The sequence below is a fragment of the Ochotona princeps genome, chromosome 21 (assembly GCF_030435755.1).
Source record: "Ochotona princeps isolate mOchPri1 chromosome 21, mOchPri1.hap1, whole genome shotgun sequence".
NCBI lineage: Eukaryota > Metazoa > Chordata > Mammalia > Lagomorpha > Ochotonidae > Ochotona > Ochotona princeps.
In genome coordinates, this window is record NC_080852.1 from 6,275,361 (window position 1) to 6,293,982 (window position 18,622).

At 41.1% G+C, this 18,622-nt stretch overlaps 1 protein-coding gene across 1 annotated transcript in view; it reads left to right on the forward strand.

The window, feature by feature from the left end:
- CNTN3 (contactin 3) overlaps positions 1-18,622 on the forward strand; it is a 283,223-nt gene that overhangs the window by 46,821 nt on the left and 217,780 nt on the right. The window contains exon 3 of the mRNA XM_004581629.3: positions 6,652-6,827. Within this exon, the coding sequence (XP_004581686.2) occupies positions 6,652-6,827 (176 nt within the window). The remainder of the gene's footprint in view (positions 1-6,651; positions 6,828-18,622) is intronic.

The window sequence follows — 18,622 nt, forward strand, 5'->3', positions numbered from 1 at the left end:
AGGATTGAGTTCCTGTCTCCTGGCTTTGTACTGACCCAGCTCCCAGTCTCTGCAGCCATGTGGGGGAGTGAACCAATGAAGAAGGGTTCTCTCTGTCTTCCTCCCCGTCCCTTCCCTTTCTGTTCCTCTGCCTTGCAAAGAAATAAATACATTTTTAAAACAAGAAATAGTTATTATCTAATAGAACTGACAAGTTTCGAAAAATGCCTTTCAGTTCTGTGATTAGGCTTTTCATAAGATTCAATTTGTATGAGTTTGTATTGATACAGACATACAAATATTCAGACTTGTTCCTGGTCTTTCTATGGCAAAGCAATAATGCTTTTAGTTGATGTCCTAAAAGGAACAATTAAAGCTTTCATCAGGTGAGGGAGTAACCACGAGTTTTAAGATAATTCCTATGTCAGACTCCTTCTGATATATGTTAAAGAATCAAAAACTATGAGCCCAAGGTCATGGAGACTTTTTAAAAGAAATGTGCTAAGTTCATTCCAGGTGGAAATCTCCTATAGACTCCTTCACCCCGCTGTGTTAGCTTTGGCCCAGTTTCGTCCTGCACCTGCCTACTCCGTGTCCCTGCTGCCTGGGAAATTTCGATTGCCTCCAAGGGACTGGTAACCCTTGACTTTGAATCCCTAAGTGACCTGCCCAGAAGCCAGATTACAAGGAACTTCCTCAGGAACTGGCTGGGGATGAGCGCTTACTGACTGAGAATCGGTAGATTTGTGAATTATGAATAATGAAACAGTCTACATTTGGGGAGCCTGACACCAAATTCTAATTCATGTAGAAGGAACGTCTGAGTACGAAAGGCTGACACCGAGCATATAAGATCGTTCAAGAGTGTTACAACACGATGATTATGCAAAGATGCTTATTAATCTTGTGACATTTAGCACTAAGCTAAAGCTACAAGGTTCGTCTGTTTCTGGAGAAAAATGTGCATTTTATCTGATTATAGGGCAAGGTGTGGTGCACCCAGTGCCACGGGGCTGTCTTTTTTTGCCCTAGATCACTGCATTAAACCTTTGTGGAATAGAATTTGAGTATGCAAATGTGTTTTATGAAGTTTGAAATCATTTCCGTATTTCAAAAAGTTTTCCTTCTGATATTGAGATTCGCTGGTGAACTTTAGAATTTCCTGTTACAAAGTAGAAATCTGAAGCTTTTTCTCATCAATTTGCATGTCAGTGTGATGTTAGCACAAAGAGAACAGGTTCAGTGTAATTCATAAACACAATTCTGGAAATATAATGCTGCTACCCTCTTTCTTTACATACTCCTTTCTGCTAGGTAAGGAGTTAAAGTGCAAACTGAAAAAGACCATAGTTCAGTGGTGTTAGATAAAAACAAAACAAAACAAAACAAACAAAAACGCACCAAAACAGCAGGACTGCTGAGACCAGAATGATGGTAAAACCAAGTTTATTGAGATCTGCTCCCGGGTGAGATTCATAGGTCCTCAAGGTAGTTAAGGTCCACAGGAGGCTCAAGTTGCACCTGCACTGAGTGGCGCACACTCCTGAAGTAGTGGTGATGAGGATGCTTGATGTTGTCTTCTGATTGGTTGGCTATTGGGGTGGCTATTCCCAGCAGGAACTTTTAGCACCACCTAGAGGCTTTCTGCCTGCCCCCTGGGCCTTCTGGGCTAACAAGTGAGAATGTAGGATGCCCATAAAGAATTATGAATGTGCACAACTGAACTGTAGTGTTTCTAAAAGTTTCCCAAATTTATATAGCCTTCATATACCATTTTTCTGGCACACTTCATACTAAGCATTGTGGTCATGCATCCTGAACAATTATATTGTTCTCACCAAAGGCAGAGTCTAATTTGTGGATTAATTTGTCATGTATTTTATGGAAAAAGGAGCTCCTCATATGGGTTTTCTTCTTTTGAATGTATCTGGATAGATGAAAATAGAAAGTATGGTTAAACATCAGACCCCAATATGAATATTTTATTAGAGAACATAGGTACACTCTCACAGTAAAATCACAGTGGAAGGCGCAGGTCCAGAATGACTTACACATCAGAGCCGGTTAAATGAAGACTGCCCTTATCAGTTTGCACGCTTTCAAGCAAAGGAGAAACCATCCATGCTTAATAAGCTATCGAGAAGCCTTAAATCCCCTGAGGATGAGTTGCACGCAATGTCGAGCAGAGTTAGGAAGAGGAAAAATAATTATATTGTCTTTAAAAAAAATAACTCGTTAGGGTATCTCACGTGCCTCTTGGTTTTGAAGAGTTTGCTAAGGCCGATATTCAATGCTTGTACTAGAGCAGAAACAGTTAAAAGGGAGTGATTTTGCTTTTTTCATGTCAACAGAGTCTAGAGATGGTTATATAAGGAAGGCCATGCTAAAGGAAGTGAAAAGTACATGTATAAAAGCCACACATTTTTTGCATTTGATTCTAGAGTCAAAATTTAGGATGCTGGCTTTCAGATTGTAGGTGCCTATGGAAATGAAGTAGTTTCCCCACCTCCTTTATGATCTCTTAAATCTTTCCAGCTACTGAACTGGCAAGAAGTGCTTTCCTGTATATTTATGTATCTTTACAATTTTTTCGTATAGCCACAGTGCCTCAATTATTCATCAGTTAAACACAACAACAAAGTTCGAGTGAAACAATCAGGCCTGCTTTGTCAGGCCATAAAACATTCTGAGTCTTTGGTGAAATGCTCTTTTATTTTCCTATAGAAAGGGTGTATTGTAGGGATCAAAAAACACATTCCTTTTGTCACAAGAACCTTTTATTGAAAAGTGTATGAAATGTGCTATGTTTTCCCCTCGTTTTAATTGAGAGCTTTTCGCACCTCAAGCATTTAGTCATTTAGTAACTAACAAACTATTTACACCTTGAAAGTCAAGCCCACCCACTCATGATTTCCTGTCAGATTTATTCTTTAAAGGTCAAGCCCAGCATGTCCCTTAACCCACGTGTCACTGACTTCCAAGAGCAGGTAGGCACAAATGCAGACGTACTGCCTGTGTAAGGTAGTCAGTTTCCCATGAGAGATGACCAAAAACATTGCCTGGAGTTAAGTGGTGTGTAATCAACAGGTGCTTCATGAGAAAGGAATAAAGGGGAAGCAAAGTGAACAGTCAGGTTCACACCTTGCTGGAGTCACCTGCCACCTACCAGGGCATCCAGATTTTGTTAGACACCTGCCTGGAGGCACTGAGCTGGGAGTTTTGCTTCTTTTGTCTGAATAAATCTTTGGAATGACCTTATCGGGAAGATGGCACCCTCTTCTCTTCAGTGATAAATACTTCGCTTGAGGAAACTTAGGCATTGTGCCCTAGGACAAGAAGTTGTTGAAAATGAGTCCAGATAACAGGCTAGGGAGCGCTTGGTTCTGGACCCCATTAATTTCCATCATGCTGTTCTTTGGAAGACCAGCTATGACTTGGTAGTCATGGACAAACTGGTGGTGGGAGCTGGGAAACTGGTGAAAAACTACCTAAGTATAAGCTTCGTGACGGCTTGGGTCTGGAATATTGCCCAATGTGGAGGTGCCTGACAGGTGCTTTTTCCACTGGCTAAGAGGAAGAAAGGGAAGGGGTGTGGGAAGGATTGGTAATCAGGGTTGCCAAAGATGAGAGACTGATTGAAGAGGAGTATTTGTGCCTGTGTCTATTGCGGGCAGTCCATGATTTTTGGAGGTGCATATAAAACCTTTGGGGATCTCATTAAGGTGTTCTAAGTTGGTGGATGTGGGATGAGGCCAAGATTCCTCATTGGCAGTAGCTCTTGGTGGTGCTGATGCTACTTTGCAGGTGTGTTGTGCATCAGTAGCACATGGTAGATAGCTCGTGGATGGGCAGGTTCCTTTCTTTTCTGAGTTTCTGTAAGTTTAGACCTTTGGGAGGAGTGACATGTAGGGGGAGGTTCATAAGTCCTCATGGTTCAACATTAAAAACTTCAACAGCGGAATAGGAGAAAATGACCCAAAGTGTTCATCCGGATGACTTTGCCTGGGAAAGATCACACCATACAAAAGCAACGGCAGCAATCAGCCACAAATGAGAAAGAGGTTACAGAGTTTTCTATTTCTCCAGAAAATTTGTCCTTGTAAGTTCCTAAGAGGAGAGTCTTGGTCTCAAGTTTTTCTCTTAATTGCATTTTCCTTTCTTGTTAGAAATGTTGTTTTAGACCTGGGAAACTTTTATGTGAATAAAAGAAAATGAAAACAGATTTCCAAAATGAACAAATAATGAAGTACTACTTTGAGCAGTAAGGACTGAACTTATAAGTTTAGCTATTCCCTGTATTGTATTCCCTCGTGATTCTGATTCCCTTGTGTGTTTCTCAGCTATAAAAGATAGTATAGATATTTAATAACATATAGTAGTGAATATTCATTTGACACCACTTAGTCTAAGAAATTAAACTCAAAGTGACACATTTTTCTAGTGTGTTCTCTATAACACATCCACCCTCTCTCCATGAGAAATTTTCCATACACTTAAAAACATATTTAGTATGCATTTTATATTACTATCTGTATTTTAAAATTCATAAGTGATATCAAACTAATTTTTAAAATTTTTTTTTATTTTTAAATTGTTAAGAGGTCATCCACTCCTAAAATTGCATGATACTACATTTAACTTCATGCACTTGTATGGAAGGTGATGTTTTTATCTCTTTATGGCTTTCATGTTGTATGTTATATGTGCAGGCTAAATATTTTACATATTTGTAAGAATTCTTGACAGCCCATGGATTTGATGGAGAACTCTGAGCTAGAACTCAAATGAGTGGTACTCTTGTTCAAGCTAATTAATAATTTGGGAACATTTTAAAATTCATCCAAATCTTGAGCTGTAAAATTGGCAGTGCATGGCTCAGTTTTCTCAAAATCCATGTAATGCATCACTGAGATCACCAGTGTTAGGTATGGTAAAATACAATTACAGAAATGTGATTTTATTGTAAGAATTTAGCTGTTTGAGAGGTGACCGCTTTAATTTATGCAATGGATGTATTTCTGAGCTTGGGAGAGAGGAATGAGTTTGCCATCTAGAAGCAGGTGTTTGTCCCAGTGACTGTGCTGCCTCTAAGATACCCACCATTCTGGGTTTCAGTTCCAGCTCTGCTTTTTTGTTAAAGATTGATTTATTTTTATTGAAAGGCAGATATACAGAGAGGAGGAGAGACAGAAAGGAAGATCTTCCATCCAGTCGTTCACTCCCCAAGTGACCACAGTGGCTGGAGCTGAGCCAATCCAAAGCCAGGATCCAGGAGCTCTTCCAGGTCTCCCACATGGGTGCAGGGTCCCAAGGCTTTGGGCCGTCCTCGACTGCTTTCCCAGGCCACAAGCAGGGAGCTGGATGGGAAGCAGGGCTGCCGGGATTAGAACCGGCGCCCATATGGGATCCCGGGCATGCAAGGTGAGGACTTTAACCACTGCACTATTGAACTGGGCTCCCAGCTCTGCTTTTGATTCCTGCCTCCTTCCGCTTTGTACACTGGAAGGTGACAGATGGTGGGTGTTGTGGTTGAGCTTGGCCAATCTATGAAAGAACTGGTTGATTTCTAAGCTCCTAACTTTGGCTACTCCCGTATTCAGTTGCTGTGTTCATTGGCCAAATCTCTTTCTTCTCTCTCCTTTTGAAATAAGCAAAGCTTAAATAAACTTGTGCCTTTAAAACAATATGTGTAGTTCGATATGTCAGATATACTTGCTGTTTAAAAACTTCTAGATTTTTTTTTTTCGAACTTTCAAAGCTCTTGTTTTAAAGCTAGCTTCTTTCTTCTTTTTTTCTTTTGGCTTCCCGCGGTTAAATACAGCTCTGGGGTTATTGCCTTTTCTTTCAGAGACCCCCTAGGTGGTGGTTAGGATCTTTTACCACAGTGTACCATTTTGTAAATAGCACTGTGATTGTGCCTGAAAAGTGGAGAAGGCCTTGGGGGCAGATATTTACCCAGACAAATTGAAATGGATAGTTGAGCACTTATCCAATTAATTTATTAAATGTGCCCAGTCAGTCTGAATAAATCACACAAATGTACTGTCTCCCTCTTCATCCTCAGCGTGCGATTGGCCAGAAGTAGCGGAGATAATTGCCTCAACTTCCTACTTTGTCTTGGTCTTTGCAGACCTGGCCTAATTTTTCCCTTAGTGAAGAAGCACATTTTCCAGATGGTCTTTTAAGAGTCTTTAACTTCTGGATGCTACTTGGTTGAATTTTCTTCTTCACTTGAACCCTCCCTTTTTCTTGAATACACATGTTGGTACATGTAGTCTCATTTAGATAGTACTATTAATGTATGTGTGCCCTTTCCTTTAAGAGTGATATCATATAATTTTTAAAATACGTTTAAAAATTTTTCTTTGAAAGGCAAAAGAAAAGAAGAGAGAATGCCTTCAGCCTTTTCTTTTTTTCAAATCCTTGCATCAGCCAGGGCTGGACCAGGCCAGATCCAGGAGCTAAGGGACACTCCTGGGGCTCCCAGGTGGATATCAGAGACCCTGGTTCTGGAGCCTTTAGCAGAAGGCTGGAAGGGGAAGTGGGGCCAGCACTCCAGTCCAGCATGCATTGTGATGCCAACCCAACAAGCAGTGTCTTTAATTGCTGAGCCCGAGGGCACCGTCTGCAAGTGCTTTTTTCATTTTTAAAATGTTGACACGTGTTTTGCAGGTGGCAGCTGAATGGAAGCGATATCGATATGACGATGGAACATCGTTATAAGCTGAGTGGGGGAAATCTTGTGGTGATCAACCCCAACAGAAACCGGGACACAGGAAGTTACCAGTGCTTTGCAACAAATTCGCTTGGGACGATCGTCAGCCGAGAAGCCAAACTTCAGTTTGCCTGTAAGTTCCTGTTGGTACAGCTAGCAAAATCAGCTTTTTCAAAATATATGACTGACTTGGTCATTTTGGATTTCAGAAACATGCATGGATTTTATCAATTTAGAAAAGAGGTTGAGGGAACAGTTCAGTATGACCTTTCAAACCTGTGTAGCGTGAATGAGTCAGAACTTTAAAGGTATGCCTTGTGTGCCTGTGTGTGTGTCGGTGTGATTTTATTATTTTGCAAGGACTCTGTAGTGAAGGAAAAAGACCAGTTAAAGGTATGTTAATGATGTGGCCTTTGCTCTTGAAGAATGTGTAAATTAGGGCGTTGCATGTGTCAGACTTGAAAGTATTGAAAAACAAACAAGACCACCACTACCATAACCACCACCACCACAACAAAAACCCAGCACAGTGAGACAGAGAAGACGGTACCTATGGTGATAGAGTTTTGACCCCTTAAGGGTGTTTTGTCTTTCACACTTGCTTCCGTACAGCTTCCACTGAGGCCAGAGCCCCGGAGCCATGTGTACTGATAATTGGACCTGGGTGAGCACACGGCCTAACCACATTCTTTCTCCAGGGCAGGTGGAATTGGGATCAGAGCCCAATTTGGTTTTTAATCTTTGCCTGTTTCCTATCCTTGTTTCTTTCTGCTAAGCTCTGTTCCTGTGTGTGTGTGTGTGTGTGTACACATATTGTATATGAGGCACGCCGTGGCTTGTTTGTTTCTGAGATTTCTCTTCGTTCTTTATGCCTCCCTAACTCTGTTATTGGGATGTGTGTGTTCTTGGGATGTGACGGGGTTGGCTGTTGTTACACGGACGGCGTGTTGTTCATGCGTGGCGTGGTGTTCTACTGTCTTCCCGAAGGCAGCCGTTGGCTGTGCTCCTGCCTTTGTGTTCTGTGTGGTCTGTTTTTCATACTTACTCTTTGTTTTACCCTCTATGCTTAGTATTTTTACTTCTGTTTCCACTGGGTATTTTGAAAGCTGTGTATCATGTTGACATTACCCGATTCCCTTAGGTTTCCCGAAGTACTTTCCATATATTTCTCTAATGGAATTTGAAATGATTTCTTCGGAATTCCTCTGTTTCAACTGTTGGATTTAGTTCATTTTTCCCTTAGTGACTACTTTGCAGTCCTGGTATTGGTTATTGATTTAAGTTGTTACTGTGCCATTTTATTATGCAGATTATATTTGCATACATATTATGTGTTAATGCCTGTATGCGGATATATAGTAAACATAAGCGTATTCATACATATTCACACACACACACATATATATATATAAAATATTCTTCCCACGCACTACTAAGCATGTGAATATACTTTTTGACCAAAATGTAGCCAAAACTATGGTGTATGTATGTGTTACCTGGCTTTCGCATCGGATACCAGACCACTTCTTGTTCTACGTTTTTAATTTCTCGGTTTATATTTCAATCTATTGTGAGTATATGATATGTCTTAGATGGCTCAAAGTTAAAGAATTGTATCAGTTCAGGTATGCAGACAACTCCAGGTTGGTGTACACTGCAGATCTTGAAATCATTTGCTGAATCTTGTGCGTGCCTTGCTCTGTTGTCCCCCAGTGTTAGTGCTGTTTACATTAAGTCTGCCACCAGGCTATAGTCTGTCTCCTAGGCGTTCACCATTACCCCTGTATTCTGATGCTCACTGTCTTGCAGAGTGGCAGATTTTCCCCTTTTGCTTTTAACTCATATCTTACCTCCTATTTCCAGCACGTAGTTCAGTTTAGTCCATGTTAATTGACTTGACTTTGAATTTAACATATTCTCTTGCAACATATATATATTTAACATATAACATATATACACATACATATATATAAATCGTATATATGTATACAATTTCATATATATATGAGGCTTTCTTCTCTGGTTTTGTGTTATTCCTATTTTTAAAGGCACTGAGTATTTATTGGATTGTGTGTGTGTGTGTGTGTGTGTGTGTGTGTGTGTGTATGTGGTCTTTCTTGAAATTCTTTTCATCTCAGCCTGTTCTCTCCTATGAATCTTTTGAAGATGCGGTTTTCTGAGATGTTGTTTTCCATCTTAGAAGCAGGCTCTCCTCCTCGACTTTCATTTGGTGTTTCCATTTTTCTCCTGACATATTTTCAATAAGTTCTCAAATGAATTGTGCCCCGACTCAGTATTTTTCAGCACATGGCGATGGAGGACCGTCCCAGCCCTGCTTGCTTTGTGTCGTGCAGCCATTAGTGTCTTGTCTGATCTATAAGGAGAAGTGCGGCTCCCAGTCGCATTCCCTGTTGCAGGTGTCTTCAGGAAAGATGCTGCTCTTCTCAGGTACCGATCTTCCCGGATAATGATCTTGCACACGCTCTACTATGTGCAGGAATATTCTTCACTTTCATGACCTTCCTTAGCCAGAACTCCTGGAGAGCATTGCCTGAAAAATGCTCCCCACGTTGTTTGGCACCTCTTGTGGGCTGTACCTTGTTCCTGGCCAGTGCTTTACAGGCAGAGGGCTTTCAAGTTGAGTTAGGAATCAGATTTTCACCTACTTCTAGGCTCATTATACGTTGTGGCTCTAAGAACCACCAACAGTGAGTGTTTCGGCATCCTTAACTCAGTTCCCATGGTTTCAGCAGCCACTGCTGAGGAGCCCCAGGATTGGAAGGCCTTTGTCTTTTGACTACACAGTTAACAGATTGGATCTTTGTCTTGGATGGGAGAAGATGCTGCCCGTGAACGTGTCTTGCACCAGAAATGGGCAAGAACCATTGGGTTTCATGTTCTTGGCATCCCCAGCCATAGCTGCAAGGAAGATTAGAACACCTGGTAGGTTGTCTCTCTTAGCAAATGTTGATTCCTTTGCTTGATTCCATCTTTGGGTGTCCGAGCTGATAGGTACATCTGGAGATAGATGTGGCTGTTGTGGTCCGAAATGTCTCCCTGTGTTTATGGTGAGTTACCTCTGTTGTGGAAACAAACTCATAGTCACAGTTTAGACCATCATTCTGCCCTCCTCTGGTTTATGAGATTTTAATCTTTCTGTTCATGGCATTGGATCGCCTAGAGTTTTGCTGCACGGTGAGAATATTTGGTTTTGTGGTGACTTTCTCGGTCTGTGTGTGTGTGTGTGTGTTTTCCTAAGTGTTTTGTTGAGGGATTACAAACAACATTGAGTATCCTTATCCTGATATTGCAATGGTTTGGGAAGATAATGGAATTATTTTTGCTTTTAAAAAAATTCGAAAGACACAGATATGAGCAGAGATAGACAGATCTTCTTTCAGATACAGATTTTTCACTTTTATTGCTTTATTTCCGAGACCTTCAGGGCTAAGGCTAAGCTAGGGCTGAGCCAGCCTGAAGTTGGGAGACAGAAACTAACTCTGGGCCTCTGTTGCAGGTGGCAGGAACCTGAGACCATGGGTTGCCACCTGCTTCCTCTCAGGATTTATACTAGAATGAATCGAATCAGAAGCAGCAGTGGAACTCAAGGATTCAAACCCTACATAAAGATAAGAGTGTGCCAAGTAGGATCTTAATCACCGCACCAAGCACCTGCCCCCTGAAATATATCAGTTCTTCTGTTGGGGTATTGATTTCTGTTGGGGTATTGAATTAGCAGAAGGTATTTTATAATTAGCAGTCATACTAAAGCATGATTGTACGCTGAAGTAATTTAATATTGAAAGATGGGATGAAGATGGAGACCCTTGTTTGAAGAGGATGCTCAGACTCCATTTCAGAGGAGTCTAAGTCTTTCCCACAGGCGAAAAGATGGCTCAGTATTGTCCCTGAAAATGTCCTCTCGGATTTTTCAATACAGTTGTGCTTGCTCTCTTGACTGTGTTGTGTGCTTGTGTGCGTGAGAGTGCTTCGTTGCTAATAACCATGGAGGAAGTACTTCTTTGTACCGTCTACACGGAAGTCTGATCGGTTCTCCACTTGGAACACTTAGGAAAATGCAGAGCAACTTCATCTTCATTTTCAGATTTCTTGAAAATGGTATCGTAATAAAATAAAAGTGAGAAGGCCATTCGTAGTTGAAGAAGCATTTATAGACACTTCCAGGGCCTTTCCAGATTCTTCTGCCAATAGTTCCATACACTAAGACTAGAAAATACACACGATGACAGGCTACTTACCTCGGAAATACACCTCTCAGCTATGTTCAGTTAAGTTATGTGTGTGTCATTTTAGTGCTTAGCCCATATATTCCTCTATTTGAAGGTGGTGTCATTTGCCTAATATCAGCTCTAGAAGATTCAGAGATCCAAATATCTTTGGTTTCGCAGTATTGGCTTTAATTGTCTCATTTTTGAATTTCGTATCACCTGCAATTAAAATATTTTAATTTGAACTCTTTTGGAGCCGTGAAATACGTCAGACAACAGTGCAAAGGAGGTTTGTGTGGCCAGCGCTTCCTCTAAGATGGCAAATTACAACACAGTCATCCCTCCTGATGGTTTTCCTTATGTCCTTTCTTGCCCTTCTCAATAGATGTGTATTCCTGCCTGGGGATTGGATGGGCTTTGTTTCAATGCATTTTTTGAATGATTTTTTTTTATTGGAATGTCAGATACACAGAGAGGAGGAGAGACAGAGAGGAAGATCTTCCTTCTGCTGGTTCACTCCCCAAACCAGGAGCCAGGAGCCTCTTCTGGATCTCCCATGCAGGTGTGCAGAGTCCTAAGGCTTTGGGCTGTCATTGACTGCTTCCCAGGCCACAAACAGGACGTTGAATGGGAAGTGGCTTCGCCAGGATTAGAACCAGCGCTCATATGGGATGCCAGTGAGTACAAGGCAAGGACTTTATCTGCTAAGCTACTGAGCCGGACCCTCCATGGATTTTTAATACTTTGCTACCTATGTATATACTTCTGAAAAACAGCAGCAACAACAAAAAAACCATTTGCCCTTTTAATCTCATATACTTTATGTATGCTACTGAACAAGGTGCATTTATTTATCTCTTTTCTTTTGTTCCACATTAATACTTGGGAATGTCTATTCATCTATATGTTTACCAACACATATTTTGTTTTATACTTGTACACATCTGGTGAATATTAAATTTGGCTTCAACAGTTGGTTAAACTTTGAAATCCCCAGTCACCCTGAAGTTAAGCCCCTTTACGTTTATTTGTGTTTCTGATATTTGGATACTTTTCTACTTGATGGTGGCACATTATAAATGACTTACAGAAATTTTTTGTTGTTGTTGTTAGACTAGAGTTTTTTTTTCTTGGTACTGCCCATGAAGTAGATTTTTTTTCTTTTGTTGTTTTAAGATTTATTTCTTTTTATTGGAAAGGCAGGGCTACCAAGAAGGAAAGACAGACATGGGATCCTGGCACATGCAAGGTGAGGACTTCAGCCACTAGGTTTCTGGCCCAGGACCCGAAGCAGATGGTGTTAAAGTGTTCTTAAAGTGTCTGTCTTTTCCTTTGTAGCTTATAGTCTCTTCTGAAGTCTTTCAACTTTGTGTGTTCCTTATCCTGAAATGAAGAAGATATTCCCCCCAAATGTGCTAATACAAATTTAAATGTTCTGGTTGTAACATTTTACGTTCTGATGATCTGGGATTGCGCTTGTGAAGTTGGGACACTCATATATTTTGAAAGTGGAAACTCAATTGCATCAGTTCAGTTGACTAAGAAGCCTGTGTTTTGCCATTGAAGTGCAGTGTGTGGTCACCTTATCAGGTTCACTGGGCTTTTCTGCTTGGATAATTATGTGGCATGCAAATAACCGGAACATGGGGTTTCTTATCAATCCTTCCTCCTCCTGTGTAGAATTTACTCACATCACCTCACTTTCCTTTGTCTAAATATGACACTCAATAAACATTTGATAGTGAATATCCTCATCTTGCTCTAGATTATAATAACATTAGTGTCTCACCATTTAATGGAATGTTTACCTTACGTTTTGTGGATATTTTCTGTTTCAGAGGTTTTTTCAGTCAGACAGTTTTAATCATGGATTCTTTATTCCTTTTTAAATGCTTTTTTTTTTTACACTTACCTGGTTATTCATGCTGTGTTTCTCTTGTATATGTTCATGTTTTCTAACATTAAATACCTTCCATACTGGTGTTAGCGTCGCAATAGCTTTTCCGTAATTGTTAAAATATTTGCAAGGTTTCTGTTTGCAAACCTTTCCCTATTGCACTTTTGTGTATATATTCGTGCTGAAACTTTTCTTTTCTCCTTTTCTCTCCTTATACTGTTCTTTTCTGGCTTTGGTGTCAGAATAGCCTGGAGTTCCATTTGAGGAAATCTCTTAGTTGTTTATTGAGTGTATTTGGTACTTACGGCACTCATCACCAAATCTTTTGTTTTTAAGTTGCATTATATTATAAAATTCCATACATTTTTTTTCTTGATATACTGGCAAGAGGTATCTCTTTGCCTTTGAAATACAAGTACAACATCTTCCCCCGCTTCTCCTAGATCACGGGCACGGGGCTCCTTCAGTGTTCTGTGTGTAAAACCACAGGCCCTCAAACATCATAAGCAAGGAGATGGTATCTGTGATTCCTGCAGACCGTGTTCCTGACTTGGTGACACGGGTGCAGGGAGCCGGGAATGCTGGTCTTGCACGAGTGCCGTGCTGGGGATCGTTTTCCTGTGGAATGGGAAGCTGTTTCTGCTGCGACCCAGCTTATAGGGTGATTTGAAGTCTGCTACCATTTGGAGCCTTTGTCTCCATGGAAATGCCTGTTATTCTTCATGGAAGCTTTTAAGGCCACATCTTTGCCCCTTGTTTTGTGGAGTTTCACAATGACCTGATTTATAGTGGTTCAAGTTGAGCTGCCTTCCTCTGTGTTCTCTGGGCCTGTGTAAGGTCAAAACCTGTCCTTTCTAATGATGGGAGATTTTGTGATTTCTGCTCCTGGCTGTTTGTCTGTTTTCTATCTCATGTATGTTATTGCTTGATCTTGAACCACTTGAACCACTTGAACTGGATGGTTCCTCTCAACCCTGTCCTCAGTCTGTCCTATTTCCTCTTCTCCGACCTTCACCTCTGCTTTTGGTTGCATATTACAATTTTACTCCTGCTTAGTATCAATATTTTTAGAATATAAGAAACATTCCATATTTAAAATTATCCGTTAATACCTTATTCTTCTGAAATAGTTATGTCATATCCACGTGGAGATATGAATGATGCTTTTTGCTTTCTACATTTTTTCCCCATACAAACACTTATTTTTTGAGATTGTTCTATTTCTATTTTGTCTTGCTGTATTTTGCAGATCCCTGGTTAAATTTGGTTGTAGACACAGACTTAAGACGGGGGAGCTAAAAGTTAATGAAAACCACCGAGGATGTGAACATAGTGTCATTGTGAGGTTGACTGCTATACCGTGGCTCATTTTCATGAATCTCAGCTAAGCTTCAGCTCTTTTCTTTGAGAAAGTCAGATTTCAATTTTTTTCCTTGAAGCTATAAGCTTGCATCAGGAGCCAAGTGTAAGAAGAAATAGGTGGGGGTGGACTGCAGCATATAGGATTTGTGAGCTAAATACTTTCAGCTCACTGCTCACAAGGCCGCTCACAGGAATGCACCTGTTCTTCTTGAGCCCAGACCTGCGGTTTCTGAGTATAGCACTTACAGTGTGATGCGGGTGGAGTGGTGGCTGTGGACAGGTAGGTGCTGTTTAACTTTCATTCCTTTCTTTCCTTCCAGTCCTATACCGCTGAGGATTCCATCCATCCATAGGTCATTGCAAGGTTTTCTTCACTGGGAGCTTAGAAGTCGTTTTTTTCTCCATTTTCCCTAACCCTTTAGCCCCATCACATTTGTTTTCTTAGGTACAAATGTGCACTTTTTTTTTTTTTAATTGTCCTGTCCTGTGGGTTTATACCTCATTAAAAAAATCTTTTAAGAGAAAATGAGTTCTAGTTAAGGGCATTTCTCACAGGGAAAAGAGACATTAGATGCTGGTGTCTTTTTCCATTGATCCTTGTGGTTGTTTCACAGGATCAGTTCTGCTTTGGAGTCCCCCTTATGTTTATTTTCCCCTTCGGTCAGCCTTGTCTGCTTACATCATTGCTTTTTAGGAGATCAGCATCTTTTACAAGTCCTTCCTGTTGGTAGCACTGCTTGGTTCTTCATCTCTTTTCCTTTTTCATCTGAAAATGTGTTTACTTTTGTTTAAAAATATTAAATTTATTTGGAAAGTCACAGTTGACAGAGAGAAGGAGAAGCAGAGATCTTCCATCCAGTAGTTCATTCTCCAGAGAGCCTCAGCAGCTGGGACTGGGACAAGTGGAAGCCAAGAGCTAGACGTTTCTTCCAGGTCTCTACATCAACCACGTCTGCCCCAGTCCTTGTTTTCATGCTCTGCGGTGGGAGTGATAACCCAAGAGGGAGGTGCCACTATTTTCCTACTGGGCTCACTCCCACTCCCAGATCTTGTACTCCCCATTGGTTTCTAACTTGACAGAATTAGCCCCCAGTGTAAGCATCTGCCAGCTGATGCTGTGGCAAAGTCCCACCAACCCTCATCCACCCTGATTTATGCTTGCACCAGTAGGAACAGCCAGCCAAGCCTGGCTTTTTGCCTGATTTGGCTCACATGAGGACAGTAGGTGTCGTAGCCCTGTCTTGGCAGGTTCTGAACCTCTCTGTAGCCTGGTTGCTTTGTCTGTAAAGGCAGGATAACTGAATCGATCTCATTAGATGTGAGATTCAATCAACGAGTAGATATCAAGCCCTGGAACAGCGTCTAGACCATATTGTATACTATGTATACTATATAAGGATAAAATATCATCACTTTTATATGATTCTTGTATGTGGTTCTTGACATGTATATTTTTGGGACCCTTTTGAAATTGTTGAGCACTTCTTTTGCTAATCGCTGGTATATGCACTTTATTCTTTTTGGTTTTCTGTTGAATGTTTGTTGAATTTTCTCATTTTCTCTTTCCTCGCTTTTAACCTCTCTTCCTTGTTTACCATTCTGTACCCTTTTGCACTCCGCAGAGTTGCCTCCTGAGTTATTACCGGCACATCATAACTATCTTTCGCACATTGGTTCTTGTTAAATGGCCCTTTGAGTTTGTAGAAATTTTATGTTTCAGGTCTAGACATTTTGTCTGGTTCTTTTTCATATGTTCCTGTTCTTTACGGAGAGTATTGGATTGGTTTCCAATGTTTGATTCTCTCCCATTTCCCCCCAGATTGAAGTCTTTGCTAGTATTCTGTTAGCTCAGGGTGTTGTGCTAATTAGCTTTGCTGACCTGCTGCTGGCTCTGCTTTGCCCTTGACCGCTTCATGTCTGTTGTGACTATGAAATTTAGCCGAGTTCCTCATCACCCGTGCAGACCTTGGCATCTTGTTAGCTTTGGTTACTGAGGTATTCCCACCAAGTTGCTGGATGCACTGGTACTGGGAAGCTCAGAAATATAACCAAGCAGGGAATCAGGTTGTATTAATATGATGATGGCCTGTAACATACCAGAGAGCGTTGATTTTCCTTATCCTTAGTAGTTGTATTATAGGAAGCTGCTGGTAACCCTTAATTAATGAATCCTGAACCATTGCTCCTGAGGGATGAAGGTTCTGTGAACCTCACAACATCACATCAAGCCAACAGTACAGAACTGCGCTTTATATGTGTTTCCGTTGGAAGACACCTTCGTATGATGATTCATGAACACTGACCTCACAGCCAGCTGCACTGTAGCTCATGCCTGAGGAAAGCGTCTTTAGCACCTGCATTTTCTCCTCAGCACACAGCACAGCCTGCTTGCTAAAGAGCACTGCAGCATCACACTTGGGAACCATTTTTAAAAGAGAAATCATCCACAGAAAGCAAAAATATATGAAAAAGGTGGTGCTAAATGTATAGCAGAAGGGACAGTTGCACATAGTATGAGAGCTAAAACAAGAGAAAACATCACTTTACTCAGCTTTAGCTGGGAGTATGCTTCTCAGGGGAGTGACCGTTGCAGTCACTGTGCACATGGGGAATGACATGCGAAGTGCTGAACATATTGATTTTTAGGGTCACAGAAGAATTGAGAAATGTTTCAGGCATGAAATCCATGAATAAGAAGGGTTGGCTATATATTAAATTAATATAAAACACCAAGCCCTGGACTTGGGCCTCGACTCCGTGGTTCAGTGCCTAAATCCTTGCCTTTTACACATCAGGATGCCATGTGGACACCAGTTCTAATCCCAGCAGCCCCACTTCCCATCCAGCTCCCTGCTTGTGGCCTGGGAAAGCACTTGAGGACGGCCCAAAGCCTTGAGACCCTGCACCTTGCATGTGAGACCCAGAATAAGCTCTTGGCTCCTGGCTTTGAATCAGCTCAGATCCAGCTGTTGCAGCCACTTGGGGAGTGAACCAGAGGACAGAAGATCTTACTCTCTGTCTCTCCTCCTCTCTGTAAATCCGCCTTTCCAATAAAAATACATATATCTTAAAAAAAAATCACTCCAAACCCTGTGAGATGCAGATCAGCAGACTGAATTCATGGTGGGAGCACTGCCTACTTCTGCAATTCCTGCTATTCCTATTCCAACCTTATTCCAGTGAGAAACATGAGTAAACTCATCCCATGTCCTTCCATTGGGCTCATGACTGGATTTGACCAGCAGGGAAGTCTTTCCAGGAGGCAGGATATATGCAAAGGTCTTCTTTCCAAATGGCCTTTCTCTAGCACCAAGGGTACATCTCTACTTTCCTCATGGACAGTTAAATCTGATTTACCAGGTTACCAGGCTGATGATGTAATTCTGAAAACCTCATTTTAATTCCCAGCAAACACAGAATAAGCTCAGGAATTTATGAATGTACTTTGTGTGTTTCTTCTGTCTCTCCTCTCTCATATAATGCTTATTTGTGTATTTGAGATTTAATTTTACTGTATTTTCCTCAATATAGATAGGCACTTAGAACTAGAATTTACCTATCATTTCTTGATTGTCTTTGTATTTTTGTGCAGTTATGTTACTCATAAAGATTGTGAATTGAAAAAGGTTTGTGTAAACAATGAGGTGTAAAAGGTCTAGAATGGACTGGAGAATCCATGTTTTCCAAAAGCGGTAGCCTTTCTTCAACTCTTTTTTTTTTTTTTTATCACTTATACTGCAACGTTCATACTCTCAGATTTGACCTCTCCCTTGAATACCCTTCTCCAATAGCTGCTTGTTTGAGTATCAGCAGACATTTCAAAGATTGTATTTCCAAATTTAATCATGATTATTCCCCGAAATCTTTTCTTGTCCACTCTTCTGCATTTTGGTAAGGTGTTGTGTTGTTTTGGCCTCAATTTAAGAGTCATCTGTGATTGCCATCCTCTGTTGTTCTCCACATCTGTTTCTCAATAAATCTTGCTGCTCCTATTTAGGATATATGCAGAATCGTGTCACATCCCATTCCCTCGACTATTGCTGCTTGAATGGGAGACAGTTCACCTCTTTCTCCATTGCTGTGGTAGCCTTCTGATTCATTGCTATTCTCAGTACCGCTCTCGGCTGTAATTGTTTAGTCTCCACCCAACAATCAGAATGATTCCTTTAATTTCATGCAGAACAGATCGTGCCTTATAAACCTTTAGTGGTGTCTCATAAGAATGAGGCTGAATTTCATTTATTACTTTGATTCCAAGAACTCAGTCTTGGGCTGTGTCTGTGATTTACTGACATTCCCCCACTCTGCACCGAACTGGTGTTTCTTCGAGGTTCTAAGCTCGAGGTCCTTACTTCAGGCGTTCGCCGCTGCCGTACAGGGCTTGCTCACTTCAGCCAGGTCACCACTCCACTGGCTTCTGAAAACTGAGTCTTGCCCTCT